The sequence below is a fragment of the Salarias fasciatus genome, chromosome 17, assembly GCF_902148845.1.
Source record: "Salarias fasciatus chromosome 17, fSalaFa1.1, whole genome shotgun sequence".
Lineage (NCBI taxonomy): Eukaryota > Metazoa > Chordata > Actinopteri > Blenniiformes > Blenniidae > Salarias > Salarias fasciatus.
The window spans coordinates 4,387,870-4,406,352 of record NC_043761.1 but is presented as its reverse complement, the minus strand read 5'-3'; the positions used below and the strand labels follow the sequence as shown (position 1 = coordinate 4,406,352).

At 49.2% G+C, this 18,483-nt stretch overlaps 1 protein-coding gene across 3 annotated transcripts in view; it reads left to right on the top strand.

Annotated features, from left to right (window-relative positions):
* The window catches only part of btbd11a (BTB (POZ) domain containing 11a), a 157,121-nt gene that overhangs the window by 135,393 nt on the left and 3,245 nt on the right, over nucleotides 1–18,483 (top strand). For 2 of the 3 annotated variants that reach the window (XM_030113832.1, XM_030113831.1), the window contains 9 exons: nucleotides 4,265–4,417; nucleotides 4,524–4,689; nucleotides 5,282–5,371; nucleotides 9,295–9,396; nucleotides 10,709–10,802; nucleotides 12,516–12,651; nucleotides 13,609–13,841; nucleotides 15,465–15,643; nucleotides 16,030–16,135. In XM_030113832.1, the coding sequence (XP_029969692.1) occupies nucleotides 4,265–4,417; nucleotides 4,524–4,689; nucleotides 5,282–5,371; nucleotides 9,295–9,396; nucleotides 10,709–10,802; nucleotides 12,516–12,651; nucleotides 13,609–13,841; nucleotides 15,465–15,643; nucleotides 16,030–16,135 (1,259 nt within the window). The remainder of the gene's footprint in view (nucleotides 1–4,264; nucleotides 4,418–4,523; nucleotides 4,690–5,281; nucleotides 5,372–9,294; nucleotides 9,397–10,708; nucleotides 10,803–12,515; nucleotides 12,652–13,608; nucleotides 13,842–15,464; nucleotides 15,644–16,029; nucleotides 16,136–18,483) is intronic. The other variant, XM_030113833.1, reaches the window with a different exon arrangement.

Below are 18,483 nucleotides of genomic sequence, written 5' to 3'. Positions count from 1 at the left end.
CTCCGGTCGAGGACCATGGCCTCGGATTTGGAGGTGCTGATCCTCATCCCTGCCGCTTCACACTCGGCTGCGAACCGCCCCAGTGCATGCTGTAGGTCCGGGTTCGATGAAGCCAACAGGACAACATCATCTGCAAAAAGCAGAGATGAAATCCTGTGGTTCCCGAACCGGACCTCTTCCGGCCCCTGGCTGCACCTAGAAATTCTGTCCATGAAGATTATGAACAGAACCGGTGACAAAGGGCAGCCCTGCCGGAGTCCAACATGCACCGGGAACAGGTCCGACTTACTGCCGGCAATGCGGACCAGACTCCTACTCCGGTCATACAAAGACCGGACGGCCCTTAGCAAGGGGCCCCGGACTCCGTATTCCCGGAGCACCCCCCACAAGACACCACGAGGGACACGGTCGAATGCCTTCTCCAAATCCACAAAACACATGTGGACTGGTTGGGCAAACTCCCACGAACCCTCGAGCACCCTATGGAGGGTATAGAGCTGGTCCACTGTTCCACGACCAGGACGAAAACCGCATTGTTCCTCCTGGATCCGAGGTTCGACTATCGGTCGGATCCTCCTCTCCAGTACCCTGGAATAGACTTTCCCGGGGAGGCTGAGGAGTGTAATCCCCCTATAGTTGGAGCACACCCTCCGGTCCCCCTTTTTAAACAGGGGGACCACCACCCCGGTCTGCCAATCCAGAGGCACCGTCCCCGACAGCCACGCGATGTTGCAGAGACGTGTCAACCAAGACAGTCCCTGCACATCCAGAGACTTAAGGTACTCAGGCCGAATCTCGTCCACCCCCAGTGCCTTGCCACCGAGGAGCTTGCCAACCACCTCAGTGACTTCAGCTTGGGTGATGGACGAGTCCACCTCTGAGACCTCAGCCTCTGCTTCCTCCACGGAAGACGTGGCGACGGGATTGAGGAGGTCCTCAAAGTATTCCTTCCACCGTCCAACAATATCCCCAGTTGAGGTCAGCAGCTCCCCACCTCCATTGTAAACACTGTTGGCGGAGACCTGCTTTCCCCTCCTGAGGCGCCGGACGGTTTGCCAGAATTTCTTCGAGGCCGACCAATAGTCCTCCTCCATGGCCTCCCCGAACTCCTCCCAGACCCGAGTTTTTGCCTCCACAACTGCTCGGGCTGCAGTTCGCTTGGCCTGCCGGTACCCGTCAGCTGCTTCGGGAGTCCCATGAGCCAGCAAGGCTCGATAGGACTCCTTCTTCAGCTTGACGGCAGCCCTTACTTCCGGTGTCCACCACCGGGTTCGGGGGTTGCCGCCACGACAGGCACCGGAGACCTTACGACCACAGCTCCGAGCAGCTGCTTCGACAATGGAGGTGGAGAACATGGTCCACTCGGACTCAATGTCCCCAGCCTCCCTCGGGACATGAGAGAAGCTCTCCCGGAGGTGGGAGTTGAAAGCCATGCTGACAGAGGGTTCCGCCAGACGTTCCCAGCAGACCCTCACAACACGTTTGGGTCTGCCAAGTCTGTCCGGTTTCCTCCTCCGCCAGCGAATCCAACTCACCACCAGGTGGTGATCGGTCGACAGCTCTGCCCCTCTCTTCACCCGAGTGTCCAAAACACGCGGCCGGAGGTCAGATGACACGACAACAAAGTCGATCATCGACCTCCAACCTAGGGTGTCCTGGTGCCAAGTGCACTTATGGACTCCCCTGTGCTCGAACATGGTGTTCGTTATGGACAAACTGTGACTAGCACAGAAGTCCAATAACAGAACACCACTCGGGTTCAGATCGGGGAGGCCGTGCGATCCAATCACCCCCTTCCAGGTCTCACTGTCGCTGCCCACGTGGGCGTTGAAGTCCCCCAGTAGAACGATGGAGTCCCCAGTCGGAGCACTGTCCAGCACCCCTCCCAGGGACTCCAAGAAGGCCGGGTACTCTGCACTGCTGTTCGGCCCGTAAGCCGAGACAACAGTGAGGCACCTATCCCCGACCCAAAGGCGCAGGGATGCAACCCTCTCGTTCACTGGGGTGAACTCCAACACATGGCGGCTGAGCTGTGGGGCTACAAGCAAACCCACACCAGCCCGCCGCCTCTCACCGCGGGCAACGCCAGAGAAGTGGAGAGTCCAGCCCTTCTCGAGAGGTTGGGTTCCAGAGCCCAGGCTATGTGTGGAGGTGAGCCCGACTATATCTAGCCGGTACCTCTCAACCTCCCTCACAAGCTCGGGCTCCTTCCCCGCCAACGAGGTGACCCCCTAGAACTGCCACCTTAACGTGGTGGGGGAGTTTGAGAGCCCGCATGATCCCAGGAGCTATGTTGCCGGGGGGCTTTATGCCCCCTAGTAGGGTCTCCCATGGCAAACAGGTCCTGGGTGACGGGCCAGACTGAGAGCAGTTCAAAACCCCCTATGAGCAGAAAAAGAACAAAGGTCGTTACGTCGCCCGGTATGGCGCAGCCGGGGCCCCACCCTGGAGCCAGGCCTGGGGTTGGGGCTCGTAAGCGAGCGCCTGGTGGCCGGGTCTTTGCCCACGGGGCCCGGCCGGGCTCAGCCCGAAGGGACGACGTGGGCCTGACCTCCGGTGGGCTCACCACCCACCGAGGGAACCGTAGGGGCCGGGTGCAGTGTGGATTGGGTGGCAGCCGACGGCAGGGTGCCCGGCGACCCGATCCTCGGACACAGAGACTGGCTCTAGGGACATGGAATGTCACCTCGTTGGTCGGTTTATGTTTCTATATATTTGAAGCATTCTGACTCGCATGCCGATATTGATATACATTGTGATATATAAGGATAATATCGTGCAGCTATAAGAACACTTTCCATGTTAAATGTCCTTCATGCTCTGAAAACAACACGACTCAATCCAGCATGTGATCGTCACGTCGTGTCCAACTGCCTCGGCTGCATTCCAGTCCTTTTTCCGTTCGCTGTAGAAACACAGCTTGTCAGAAATATCTTTGTTCGCTCTCACTTTCATCAGCTTCAACTCTCCATCTTTCAAAGGCCTTTTCATTTATCCTCTTCGTTCCCAGAGAATGAAACCCTCTGACAGGAAGAGGTGATTTCACTTTTCTTTTTGGAGCATTATCTGAATAGAGGAGGAGCCTTTTTCCGCTCGCTGTCCACACTGTGGAGAATTAATGCGAATGAACGGGAATCCAGGAAGACCAAAAAGCTTTTTGCCGGCGCTTCACTTTGGCAGATTTCTCTTGAATGTCATGTTCATGATATCATTCGCAGCTGAAGCGCAGATCTGATGAATCATACGATCGCTGCGGATTCTGACTGGAGCTTCTGTGTTTCTGAGCTGCAACGGATAATCTAATAAGTATCGGCCCCTGAGCGGATCAAGACCAAGACCGGGGCATCTCAGGACCAAGACAAGACAAAACCAAGTCAATACCAAGATCTTTACAGTTTGGTTTAAGGACCAAGACCTGTCTCCAATACTTCAACACTCCAGTAACTGACTGACAAAATACATAATGATCGATGGATATCTGATCATTTTTTTTAAAGTCCTTTTCTGAAATCAGATCTCCGGCTTCACACAGATTTTACGTTTTGTGTTCTCTAACATGGCTGTAGATGAGTTTAGCGAGAAGAAACAAGGTCAAAGTGGCTTGGAGAGGCACTCCACCTGCATTTTCTGAATGGGCGTGACCAAATGAAATAGAAACATATTAGCAGCAATAATGTGACAAAGCACAAGAAGTGTTCCCGGCATGCCGCTCGTGTAAAGAGGTTAAATAATATGTGATTAATGGCTGAAATGAAGGGAGCTGCTGGGGCACGGAGGGGGAGGAAGATGAATGGAGCGAAACAACATGTTTATCACACACACATACACACACACGGACACAGGAAATAAAATGATGAAATATGAACACGTCGGTCGGGCAGGACCCATTACTGATTTTGATTAAAGAAGGTAATAAGAGCATTTGTGGAGGTTGCAGCAGCACTGAGGCCTTTTTCTGTTCTCTTATAAAAAAAAAACGATATTGATTTGGTGTCGTTTCACATGTCTGAGGGGCCGTGTTTAATTAGAGTTTAGTGGGATCGCGGTCTTTATGAGGAGGATTTATTTGTGAGATGGGTGAAGCGTGCAGGAGGAGACGTTTTCGTATTAACTCAGAAAGGTCACGTTATGTCATCCTGTGCGAAAATATCAACATTTATGCAAAAGTTTTCCCTCAGCGTGAGCGGTCCCGTCTGACGTAGCATGTATCGTACAGCGGCTACCGTTGCCATGGTTACCATTGTCTTTACTTACGGCTCCGCAGGCCCTTCCTCGTGCTGCCTCCCCTCATGGAGTGGATCCGGGTGGCGGTCGCCCACACCGAACATCGGCGGAGCTTCTCCGTGGACAGCGACGACGTGCGGCAGGCCGCCCGGCTGCTGCTGCCCGGCGTGGACTGCGAGCCGCGCCAGATCAAGTGAGGCCATCCCGTTTGTGGCAGACACGAACGGATAATCTGTTTCCCTCCATCAAAACGAATAGAAATAAGTACCGTGGTAACGGCTCGTGTGCGCCCCCTCCAGGGCGGAGGACTGTTTCTGCGCCACCAGGAAGCTGGACGCCGCCTCCACCGAGGCCAAGTTCCTGCAGGACCTGGGATTCAGGATGCTGAACTGTGGGCGCACGGACCTGGTGAAGCAGGCCGTCAACCTGCTGGGGCCCGACGGCATCAACAGCATGAGCGAGCAGGTGAGCGGCTCGGTGAAAACCCAGAGAGAACAGAAGCGAAGTGGGACGTCCGTCGCCCTGATCGACTCGTGAGCTCCTCAACACAAACATCAGATTGAATCTCATTTGATTTCAGCAGGTGTGTCATGGAGAAAAAAAAAAACAAACAAACCCAAAACACATAAACTGGCAGGAGTTCAAGTCGGCAGAGCGTCTGTGCTCAGATTCACGCGTCACGAGTTCGCCGTTCGGTCGGTTCAGAGACGAGGGTAAAAATCCAAAACGTGGCTGAGCACCGCTGAGCCGAGATGAATCACTGCCCAGATGGGATTGTGGAGCGCGGCTGTTCACATGAGTCACCATGCGCGAGTAAAATCAGCCGACCTACATCCTGCAGATTACAGAAGGAGTCGTGTTTTCGGCGCAGTAGTGGTTAGCTCTGTCACCTCACGAAGTGGAAACCACCCGTTCGATATCACGAGACTTCTTCAGGATACTCTTCCTGTCCGTGGAAAAACTGTCGGGCCTGTTTGATAAATGAAGTCCTGACAGTCACACACCCCCCCCCCCCCCCCCCCCCCCCCCCCCCCCCCCCCCCCTCCCCCGCCTGTAGGGTATGACCCCCCTGATGTACGCCTGTGTCCGGGGGGACGAGGCCATGGTGCAGATGCTGCTGGACGCCGGCGCCGACATCAACAGCGAGGTCAGTGTGGAGCGTTCCACGTCGGCGTCTGAACTGGTTCATTCACATCGTTGTTTGTGTGTGTGTACCTGTGAAAACGATAACCCCCCTCCCCCATCCCCCCCTGTCCTCCCCCCCTCTGTTGTCGCTGTCTCTCAGCTCTTTACATGAAGTGCACTGAACAGCAGTAACCGTTTGCACGGGAGCAGTGATGCTTTGCCTGGCACTCGATGACGATCCGCCGGCTGCAGCTTCATTACGTCCGGCGGCGGTTCGCTTCACACGTGCACTGAGTGTAACCTGCTGCCTCGCCTTGTCCCGGGCGCATGAACGCCATCGCGCCGATTCAAAGGCGGAGCCGCCGCAGAGGGACTTCATGAGCTCATGGAGACGATCATAGATCCCGTTGCCACGAGCGAAAACGCTTCATTTCTACATTTTCATTTCACAAATGTTTCGCATTGACAGAGCAATGTTTTGAAAACGGTGACACCTAGTGGCCTGGCATGAAAACTACATTTCTGTCTTTTCAATACATTGCTGTGTAAATGTGAAACTTTTCTGAAACATAAATGCAAACATGCTATTTTTTCACGTGAGTCTCTGTAAACGGAGCGAGAAACAAAACCGTTTCCAGACCATGTGCACCTCGAACCTGCTTCCAGCTCCGAGCTCCTGGACTCTCTCTGCTCTCTGTTTATTGCTGTGATTGCTCCATTGGTTTAATGTCTGTGTTTAAAGCATTGTTGACTCACAAGCAAAGCCCGACCCGTGTAAATCATCCAGGATTTGACTGCGTAGTTAATGTTTGAAGGCTTATAGCTGACCCACGATTTACAATTGCGAGTGGGAACGGGCCGGTTTAATGTGTGCAGAGGTGGAACCCGTCTGCAGGGCCATCTTTCACACCAATAAACACTCAGCTCGCTTCTTTAAGAGCATTTTCTTCATCTTACGAACAGAAACAAGCTTGAGATTGTTCAAATGTATCTAATAAACTGTATTTTACCATCTGTTCTCAGAAAAAAAGTCCTGATATGAACCAGAAAGCTCCTGTCGTGTGACGTACGGGGCAAAAATCTGAAAATCACTCAGAATAAGCAGGAAAAAGCTCTTTTACTGATTCCTGCTGCTGGTCGTTGCTAAGAGCAACACCACAACAGCCTTTTCTCTGGTTTATTCATGATTTAGAGACCTCGGAAAGGTCGCCTGGGTCCGTGTATGAATCTGCATCTCGTACACACAAGCTGCCATTCAGTGTCAACTAAAAAGGGAATTCCATGTATTCTCCCTTAATACTTCTAGAAGAAATTATTTTTTCATGAAATGAATAAGATATTTTAGTAGAATTTAATGCTTGTACTTGTAACTAGACATCCATAAAATGGACATTCAGATTATTTTTAATGTTGATTTCTTCAAACAAAGATTATTAAATCATGCAGGGACTTTTAAAGAAATTCAAGATGAAGCTTTGTGGTAGAAAGCTGCTTTAAATCAAGTCTCTTTCAGATATCACCATGAACAGTCCATAAAAATTCTGAACAGAACCACTGACAAAGGGCAGCCCTGCCTGAGTCCAGCATGCACCGGGAACAGGTCTGACTTCCTACCAGCTATGCGAACCAGACTCCTACTCCGGTCATACAGAGACCGGACGGCCCTTAACAAGGGGTCCCGGACTCTGTATTCCCAAAGGCCCCCCTACAAAACACCATGAGGGACGCGGTCGAGCAGCTTCTCCAAGTCCACAAAACACATGTGAACTGGTCAGGTGAACTCCCACGAGCCCTCAAGCACCCTATGGAGGGTATAGAGCTGGTCCAGTGTTCCGTGAGCAGGATGAAAACCGCAGTGATCCTCCTGGATCCGAGGTTCAACTATCGGTCGAATCCTCCTCTCCAGCACCCTGGAATAGACTTTTCTGGGGAGGCTGAGGAGTGTGATCCCTCTATAGTTGGAGCACATCCTCCGGTCCTCCCTTTGAAAAAGAAGAACCACCACCTCGGTCTGCCAATCCAGAGTTATTCCTGACCGCCACGCAATGTTAAAGAGACGTGTAAACCAAGACAGTCTCTGCACATCCAGAGACGGTACTCAGGGAGTATCTTGCCCGTCCGTGGTGCCTTTCCACCGAGGAGCTTACCGACCACCTCAGTGACTGCAGCTCGGGTGATGGATGAGTCCGCCTCTGAGACTTCAGACATCAGTCCATCTCTGAGACCTCAGACTCTGCTTCCTCTGCGGAAGACGTGGCGACAGGATTGAGGAGGTCCTCGAAGTATTCCTTCCACCGTCCGATGATATCCCCAGTCGAGGTCAGCAGCTCCCCTCCTCCACTGTAAACAGTGCTAGTAGAGACCTGCTTTCCCCTCCTGAGGCGCCGGAAGGTTTGCCAGAATGTCTTCGAGGCTGATCGGTAGTCCTCCTCCAGAAGCTCTCCTGCAGGTGGGAGTTGAAAACCCTGCTGACAGAGGGTTTCGCCAGACACTCCGAACAGATCCCCACAACATCTGCCAAGTCTGTCCGGTTTCCTCCTCCGCCAGAGAATCCAACTCACCACCAGGTGGTGAACGGTCGACAGCTCTGCTCCTCTCTTCACCCGAGTGTCCAAAACACGAGGTCAGAGGTCAGATGAAAAGACAGCAAAGTCATTCATCAACCTCCGACCTAGAGTGTCCTGGTGTCAAATGCACTTGTGGACACCCCTCTGCTTGAACATGGTGTTTTTTATGGACAAGCTGTGGCTAGCACAGACGTCCAATAACAAAACACCACTCGGATTCAGATCGTGGAGGCCGTGAGTCCCGATTACCCCCCTCCAGGTCTCACTGTCGCTGCCCGACGCTGCCACGTGGGCCTTGAAGTTCCCCAGTAACAATGGAGTGCCCAGTTGGAGCACTGTCCAGTACCCCTCGCAGGGACTCTAAGAAGGCCGGATGCTCTGCACTGCTGTTCGGCCTGTAAGTCGAAACAACAAACAACAGTGAGGTACCTATCCCTGACCCGAAGGCGCAGGGATGTGACTCTCTAGTTCACTGGCATGATCTCCAACACATGGCGGCTGAGCTGTGGGGCTATAAGCCGACATACCATACCAGCCGCCGCCTCTCACCGCAGGTAACACCAGAGAAATGGAGAGTCCAGCCCTTCTCAAGACGTTAGGCTCCAGAGCCAAGGCTGTGTGTGGAGGTCTAGCTGCTTCCTCTCAACTTCCGTTACAGGCTCAGGCTCTTTCCCCGACAACAAAGTGACATTCCATGTCCCTAGAGCTAGTCTCTGTGTCTAGGGATTGGATCGTCGGGCACCCGGCCATCGGCTGCCTCCCGATCCACACTGCACCCGGCCCCTACGGTTCCCTCTGTGGATAGTGAGTCCACCAGAGGTCAGTCGTCCCTTTAGAATGAGCCCAGCCTGGCCCCATGGGCAAAGGCCTGGCCACCAGGCGCTCGCATGGCAGCAGAAACTGTTTAGATCCTGCTCAATACAGGCTCATGAGTAATCTGGATCAGCAGCGTTTGTCCTCGGGGGACAATCAGCCATCTTTTCTAGAAGTCAGAACAACCTGGGCTGCTTTGCTGGTGAGTCAGCGACCCCCATCCCGCCAACGCCACCGCCGCCGTGTGGGTTTTGCTGAGACGAACCGCCGTAGTGAGGTGAAGCGAGGCCGGTCTGACCGTGTGCTGGGATGTAGGGAAGCTGGCAAGCCCTAGCAGGATTCAAACTGCTGATGTTCCCACATAACTCAGGAGGGAACTCTCCCTCTGCCATCTCTGCCCTCTTCTGCTTCCACTCCTCCTCCTGCTGCTGCATCCTGCTTCCCGCTCCTCCTCCTCCTCCTCCTCCTCCTCCTCCCCCCCCCCTCCTCCACCCGTCCCCGCCCTGAGCTGTGACTGTTAACGGCTGTATATCTCTCTCCCTGAACCTCACCTATGACTTCCCAGGTGCCCAGCACAGTAAACAAGCACCCCTCAGTTTATCCTGAAACTCGCCAGGGGACGCCTCTCACATTCGCCGTGTTGCACGGACACGTCCCTGTCGTGCAGGTAGTGACGTTTCTGATGACCTGTAACCTTTGACCTGTGGCCCCTCGGCCTGTCCTGTAGGGATGATGATGATGATGATGATGATAATGAATTTCTCCTCCTCTGGTCCAGACCCGTAGAGCTGCATACAGCAGGAATAGCTCAGTGTTTTCTACTCTATGTGCTCTAGATCTACGGTTTTCAAAGCGTGGGGAGTCGGGCGGGGCAGGGGGGCTTTTCACTAAGGGAGATTTTTTTTTTAAACTTTGTTTGCTTATTTACTTATAAATAAATAAATGCAAATTTGGATTTTATTCTAACATGCAGAACAGAACTATGAGCATAAGTGTTTAATTTATTTACATTTTAAATTTTGTGTGTGTACAGATGTACACAATTATAAAAGTAAACATAAATAATATCTATAAATTAGTTGTTTACATCCTTATCTGCACTTGATGTGTTGTATTTTACCTCTCTGCACAGTGTCCCTGGGTGAGCTGAAAGGCAATAAAATATATTATCATCATTATTATAAAGATAAAACTACTGATGTTCACACTTTGCTTTACTGCCGTTGGTCATGACATAACTGATTTTTCAGTAAAAAAAAAATCTAAAATTTAAACCGCTTTCCACTGACTAACAAGCAAACAAATGAGAGAAATTTGTTATTAAAAGTATAGTGATGAGGTTCAAATGTCCTGTTCCACATAAAATACTGCAGAACATTGGAAAATCAAATATTTCATGGCGATGGACTTAAAAGCAAAGTGTAAAGAACAAAACTAGCGTTTCCTGTTAGCTTTAGCACAAGTAACCATGAAAAAACACTTCCAACCCGGGAACAGATGAAACATTGTTCCGTAGTGTGATCCAGTATCAATGATTTTGATCATATATCAATGATATTGGTCACATATGAGCAGAATCTCAACCGAACCATCCAGAAAGCAGACACCAGCCGCTCCTCCCCCCACTCTTTGAAGGTCGCTGGGTTTGTGGGCTAGCTGAAGGCCTCGGGCGGAGGGAAGCTTCCGGAGGAGAGCGGGTGTAGATCCTGCGTGACGCCGTGCGACCGGCGGCGCCATCTTGCTCCGAGTTGCCAGTTTTGCGCCGACGCAGTGAGACGTTGTGGAGCGAGTCCAAACCCCCCCCCGAGACAGACGCTAAAGAGGGAGTGTAGCTCAGCCTGGTCCTCCTGCCCGGCCTCACTGTGACTCCCCCGTCTCGTCCCCCCCCCACCCACCTCCACCCGCCCCTGATGTCTTCCTCCGTGCTGCCCCTCCTCCTCCTCTTCCTCCTCCTCCTCTTCCTCCCATCCATGCCACAGCTGTTGCTGGATAACCGGGCGAATGTGGAGGGCGCCCTGCAGGATGGGGCGGAGAACTACACCGAGACGCCGCTGCAGCTGGCCGCCGCCGCAGGTAGTCCGCCCGTCCTGAAGCGCCGTGTCGCCGATTAGTCCCGACACACTTTGGTCCTGCGTCCCCGCTCCGCTTTTAATCACCTAATTAATGAATCACTTTTGATTAAAGACCTGAGAGCGGGAAGGCTGCAGATTCTCCATCAGCTTCCGTCAGGCTCCAAAAGACTGGAAATCTTTCTCAAAGCACATCAATGCGTGTGTTTACTTCCATTTGATGTCACTTATTTCATTATTAAAGGCCTTGCTAATCAATCAGGGGAAACTTTAAATGGGCCTGAATTAGTTTAAAGCAGCAAGTCGACCTCCGATGCTCCACATTTAATTTAATCCCTGAAAACTTTGCTTCAGTTTGAATTAGTTTCTAGAGCTCCTCTCATGTTAACAAGCAGCTGAGAGACGGAAATCATGAAAACAAGCAAAAGTGACTTGATGTTTCAGGTTCTCATGTGAAGACTCCCCGTGTAGAGGTGGGAATTTACCAACTTGAAATTTTCCCAGCTCCACGAACGCACCATTACGGTGGATTTATAAGTGAGTTGGAGGAGGGAATCCTGTCCCGAGGAGAAAGTTACATTAAACTGGAAACTTCCCACTGGGAATGTGGGATATTTTGGAGCCATCAAGGAATTAAAAGTGGTAAAGTGGTAAACTGTTCTCTCCAGCCTCAACATGAACGACTCTCACTGCAAAACGAGGATCCCTGAGCTGCAGGAAGCAGAAACATGTCCCTGTAAATACTCTCCCCATGACTGACTTTTTATTTATGGTGGAGACCTCCCCTCTCATTAACCTTACAGCTCGTGACGGTTTCCATGGCCGACCTTGGAGGAGTGTCGGCAGCCGCGTTGCTATGGCAACGGCTCAGACCAACAGATAATCAACACTGTTTACATCCCACTCATTAGGCCGTCAATAATGCAGAAAAAGGCTCAGAAAGCTGGATGTGTTAATGAGAAAGAGAATATCTCCCTGGAGGTAACAGCCACTGCCTTTTTTTTTTTTTTTTAATTTACTGTCATTGTCGCTTCACATAAAACCACAGAAGTGATAAAAAAATAAAAACTGCTGGTTGTGGTGCCACGCTGCTGGAACACCTGCAGCGGCGCTCTGATGTCGGCTCGTTTCATCCCCCGCGCTGCAGATTTCACCGCCGCGGTCACGCCAAACCAATCCAGAGCTGGAACCTGGATGTGAAAACGTGGTTTCATGATTTACGTTTTTTGCTGAAGAGCTGCTGCTTTAAACACTTGAAACAGACGTCCCTCCGGCTCAGGAGCTGCAGTACAAACAAAGCTCCTTTTCAGACATCAATATACTGTACGCCTCAAAACAACAAACTGAAGTATTCATGTTTGGAAGCTGAAGATGAGGAAATCTGCAACTTCAGTCTTTAAAATGAAGTTGGATCACGAGGAATCAATGACATTCATTACAAATGTGTTTTTATAGTTGTATATTAGTGAAAATGTAACTTTGTAAACATTGTCTCCATGGAAACCAGGAAAATGTAACTTTGTAAACTCTCCGTCTCCATGGAAACGGGGAAAATGTAACTTTGTAAACTCTCCGTCTCCATGGAAACGGGGAAAATGTAACTTTGTAAACTCTCTGATAGTATAGAGATGGTATCTTGTTGTTTGGCGTGGTTTCTCTGTGCGGTGTGAATTCGGCCGTCGGTCCCGGTCTTGACCGATCTGTCCGGGTTCTCCAGGTAACTTCGAGCTGGTGAGTCTGCTGCTGGAGCGAGGAGCCGACCCCCTGATCGGCACCATGTGTCGAAACGGCATCTCGTCCGCCCCGCTGGGAGACATGAACTCCTACAGCCTGGCAGCGGCGCACGGCCACAGGTGAGCCGTCCAATCACTCACCGGCGAGATGGATCCATTACCGCGCTGTCGATCCACTTACACACTCCGCCCGGCTCCACCTGCCCCCGAGCATCCAGCCGGGTGGGAATGTGAGGATCCTGAAGTCCGTTCAGGCTCCGGTTTGAGAACTGTATGAGATTTTTCTCTCACTGTGATCTCAACAAACCAATTCAAATGATTCAATCATGATAAAGAAAAAAAAAAAAAAGGTTTTTAGGTTTTCTTTAATTTTAAGGTAAATCTCCATGAGATTTCCGTGCAGCAGGACGAGACGTGACGGAGCGCCGGCTCCTCCTCGCCGGAGCAGATGGTGCAGTGACGGATTATCATCCCGTGATCACGCTGGATATTTCATGTGTTCATTCTTCTGAAACGGCCTCATCTGTTCCTGAAGCTTCCCGGGGTCGCGTCTCGCAGCCGAAAACCAACGGAGTTAGCAGATTCTGTTTAATAGAAATCTTTAGATCTTCCACTCAGCGCGCCGCTGCGTTTCCCCTTCACTCAGTCGGTGAGGACATTTCCAGCGTCGTCGGAGCTGAACGGGCCCGGTGTGGGTTTAAAGCGGCTCCTGCACCTCATTTAGAGCCTTTCTCCACTGCAGCAGCAGCCGCTCTGCTGCTGGCCACGAGGCCGGTGTCAAATTACAAGCGTCTTGTGTGAAATGCTTGTAATTTGATACTGGATGAAGCTGGTGTCAAATAACAAACGTCGGTGTGAAATGCTTGTAATTTGACACCACATGAGGCTGAAACTTGGGTTTTCCGCAGTCGTCCTGATTTTGAAAACTCGTGGAAATTGTGAGATGGAATGAAGATAGTCCTGGTGGAGCAGATCATGGCTCACTTGTCGGGTTGCAGGTTCGATTCCCTCTTGCACGCTTGTTGATGGATGTATCGTTGAACTTTGACCCTTCTTTTCCCCCTCGTCTCCCTTCAGGAACGTGTTCCGGAAGCTCCTGTCCCAGTCGGACAAAGACAAGGGGGACGTGCTGTCGCTGGAGGAGATCCTGGCGGAGGGCTCGGAGCCGGGGGACAAGAGGCTGGCCCCGCAGGCCAACGGCAGAGGGACCCTGCGAACAGGAAAGGCCAGGCTGCGGGCCCTGAGAGAGGCCATGTACCATAGCGCAGAGCACGGCCATGTGGACATCACCATAGACATCCGCAGCTTAGGTCAGATTCACCAACGCATGCCGCGCCGGCGCGCACGCCGCCTGGCTCTCTCGCTGCCTCCAGCTGTCCTGGAGATGTGCTCGTGCTGTGCCTGTTCTGTCCCGTCCCGTCCCGTGCCGTCCTGTGCTGTCCTGCAACACACACACACACTCCCCTCCGCCATCACTGCTTCCCGGCGCGCGGCGGTCTGTGTCCCGTAAACGCGGCAGTCGTCGAGGATCCACTGATCTTTAACGAATCTCACCGCCGGGTCCCGTTAGCTGCGTTCGGTTTGTGTGGGAAATCTGAGTGATTTCTCCACAGGCTTGGCTCGCCGCACACAAAGACTGGAAACCGATCGTCTGGCTCGGTCCAGAAGTCTGAAGAAAATCCGCCTACCAGCCCGGCTCAATCTCGCTAATTAACACATTATGTCTCATTTGTTTAATGAGTACAAAAAGTGTTAAAGCAGACGCAGTGGTTTGCTCATGCGATATGACCTGTTAATTAAAGAGCCGCAGAGCCTGCTGGGTAGAGTTTCAGTGGACACAGTCAAACTGCCTCCTCCTGCTTCCCTCATTGTGAGGATTTCTCATCAAGTCGGAGCGTTTCACCAAAGAGCATTCAGGACACGATGGGCGATGATCAGCTGCAGGAGGATCAGAAACTTCCCAAACAAGCTCAGCTATGATAACGTATACGATCAGATACACGTTGTTTGATCGATATCTGGCTGAATACAGTGAGACATAAGACACAGCTGATCGTTTATCCGGTCTGATCTGAGAATACATGAGAAGGTCTGATCTGCTCTCATCTCAGGTGTTTCCGTCTCATCCAGTCAGCTCTTCTCTCTGTGGCTCCTCCCTCCTCCCTCCTCCCTCCTCCCTCATCTTCATCTGCATCTCTCTGTGTTTGATGTCTTGATGAAGACACCAAGTGTCCGTTCTGTGTTGTTTTTGTCACAGTCCAGTATGACGGATGGATGATGGATGGATGGATGATGACCGGATGATGGATGGATGCTTGTTAAAAACCTGTTCTGAATAACATTGTGTTGTTAAAATTAGATGATTTTCAAGTCAAAAATGAATTATTCACAAACAAAAACAATTAAAAATCAGGCATGCATGTAAACTTCCATCTCAACTAGACACTAACAAAATGTGTTTACTTCATTATTTTTGAATCTCTGGATATTTACAGATCATAATCTGACATGATGGGTCGTGTGGTGAGATATTTTTTTTTAATCAAATTTAGTTTTTCGGAGGGTCTTTGAGCTCACCTTTTGTATTCTTTCCAATAAATTGGCCATAGCTTCTCCATCAGGCAACCAGTTTTCAGCGACATGAAACACAAAAGCAGATCAAAGATCATTTTCCCTCGATAAGCGGAGATAAACTGATTTTTTGTTGGTTTCCTTCATGTCCTCCACATCATCTGGAAACTCCACATTAAACCTTCGATGACATTCAGGTGCTGCTTTTTCCACTCTGTGCTGATCCAGCTGATCCCACCATGCACCGGGCCTCCGGCTCACGCCGACAGTGATGGAAACATGGTCGTTTCTGTGACCCTTGACCCCTCCGCCGGGGGAAGAGGCGCTGTATTGACGGTCCGGCGTGCGTCTGCTGTTCCCAGGCGTTCCCTGGACGCTGCACACCTGGCTGGAGTCCCTGCGCACCTGCTTCGTGCAGCACCGCCGGCCGCTGATCCAGGGCCTGCTCAAGGACTTCAGCTGCATCCAGGAGGAGGAGTACACGGAGGAGCTCATCACGCACGGCCTGCCGCTCATGTTCCAGATCCTCCGCACCAGCAAGGTTCGCCGCCGCCGCCGCCTCCTCTCACGCCCGCGTAAACAAAACGCTTGTTAGGAAAACATCTGAAACAAAGTGTCCCGTCCTGGTGCGCCAGCGCTGACATTAACACCCGCATTTGCATTTTATTCCGCTGCACTCTGAAGCACATTAGCATACATTAGCATCGCATTTTGTCCCAGATAGCTCGCGCGAAGACCAGAAAACTTCTTCGGGATGGTCTGTGAAGTGTTTCCTGTGTACCCACAAGGCCCTCGCCGTTGACTCGCAGGCTCGTTTTAGTCAAGCAGGTCTCATCCACGTCCCGGTTGACGGAGTCAGACTCTCGTTAGCAGTTTCTCCGCCATGCGGCAACCGAAGCCCGTGTCCCTGTGCGGTCTGTCTTCCAGAACGAGGTGATCAGCCAGCAGCTGTCAGTCATCTTCACGCAGTGCTACGGGCCGTTTCCCATCCCCAAGCTGACGGAGATCAAGAAGAAGCAGACCTCGCGCTTAGGTAAGACGGCTAAAAATAACCCCGTCTCCGAAACGGCAGCGCCGGAGCAAAGGGAACTCCGAGAGACGCCGGCGCGCAGGTCAGAGGTCGGCCGCCAGCCTCTCCTTCCCTTCTGTTTCACAAGTAAACTGAATTTTTAACACCTGCTTGTTTTTGACACGTTTGGGAAATATTTACTCATCAGAAGGCTCAAACTCATCATGAAGAGTCCAGGAAGGATTCATCCAGTTATTTGAATCGCAGCAGCTGATTCTCCTTTCTGTGCTGCATGTCTTCCATTTTAATGACGAGTCATGTTTTTTGGTCTTAAAACTATAATAATCAATTAAGATAACATCCACATTGTAGAGCATCTTCCTTTTGAATACACTGGTGATATGTGATAAATTCTTTCTTCCACTGTTAGTCCAATGTGGCTTGATGAGCTTCATCATCATCATCACTTCCTGTTTTTAGACTCTGTTCCAACTTTTTTGGAAGTGCTTTTCTGCCTGAATTGAAATGATTTCATTATTTTTAATGTTCATCCATCAAACCTTTGTTTTTTGCCTTCATCTGTTTAATTAGAAAATAAAATATTTTTTGAGGGAGAAAAATGATGCAACACTAAAAATATGCAGATTTTTTTTTCTTGCTTTTATGCTTTAAGCCAAGTGCGTCTTAAATTTGCTTTTATGTCTCCAAAAGTCTGAAGTTTACCTCCATTCTGGTGTTTTTTTTTAATGGAGCAGATGTTTTATTTCCTGCAGATTACTGAGATTTTACATTTTCAAAATTACTTTGAAGTTTGGATGTTTTAGATGTAGCAGAAAATAATGTAGTGTCTCTTTTTGTGGTTGCATCATAAAGATATTTTGATATTTTACATTTTTTTCTCTTACAATTACCAATTAAGGCATTTCTCTTGAATGTGACTTTGATTTTTATTTATTTTGAACCTTAAAACAGTGTAACAGATATGTGGTAAAAACTAAGTGTTTGCGTCAGTTTCGTAAATATTTAAAATACAAAGTTACTTTAATGTTTCACAATGTTTATGTCTTCATGTGAGTTTGTGATAATCACAGAAAACTTTAAAAATAACTTCTAAATTATATCAGACTTTCTTAAAATGTATGTACTTTGAGAAATATTAAAACTAATGAAATATTTTTGACGGTAAATTTAATTGAATAATTAGAATTGAACACTGTTTTAAAAATCCAATCTGGATTAAATAGCAGCGCTTTGATCCGGTCATGTGCGGTGCTGCAGCGCCCTCTGCTGGTCCTGAGGTATAATGGTCCTTTTGAGATATGAGGCAAGAAAGATTTAGTAAGAATATAATACCAAAGAATAACAATTTTATTAAATGTCCTGATATTTTATAAACAACTATTTTTTTATGGCTTTTAAACTAAGACTTATATGACAAGTTGAACAGAAATGCTAAAAATACTGAAACGTTGCGTAGTTAATCTAAAATATATATACAAGTCTCACACTTAATTTCTTCAAAAATGAACTTCTAATGTGCTTTTTTTTAATGCTTCACATCACATGTCATTTTTCCTCATCCCAAAAAAAGCAGAGTTTATGCTTTCTACAAATTCTGGGAGGAAACTGAAGTGTTTTAATAAACTAAACGGAGTTTTAGGTGTCAGATCTGCAGGAAATCTTCAGATATCAAGTTTTAAAACATGAAAGAAGTGAAAGATGTGCCTGGTGTGGGAATAGAGGCGACAGTTTTAAACTATGAATTTCATGCTTGATGCTTTTCCACCTGTGTCTTCCTCCGACCAGCAGAGGGAGCTCACCCACCACGTGGTGTCAAACATGAGGCTCATGGGCCAGAACCGGCCTGCATGAGGGGCCAATCCAGACCACACAAAAACTCAAATAAAAAGATTTTTCTGGAAAAATATGAAAATAATTTACTGTTTCTGTTTTGTAGCCTGATTATCTATTTTGAACTTTATATACTTTTTTTTACTATTTTAATGTATTTATTATATATATTTAGACTTTTTTTGTAGCCTTTGCATTTTAACATTTTTCACCTGATTTGGCATTTTAGCATTTTCAGTGTTGTGAAATATTTTTACCTTTTTTCCCCATTTTAGCTTGACAAAAGATTTTAGCTTTTTTGTATTGCCTTGAGTTCTGTAATAGTGTTAACCATCTGAGGCATTCTCTCTTTTTATTTAAATATTTTTAAGTCATTTTGACATTTTTAGACATTTCGCCTTTTAAAAAAAAATGCGTTTATAGCATTTTAGCATTGTTAGCCTTTTTTATTATTGGAATTTTATCTTCGTTGCTTTGTGTTGTTTAATACTGTCAACCGTGAGAAGAATTGAATGTTAAAA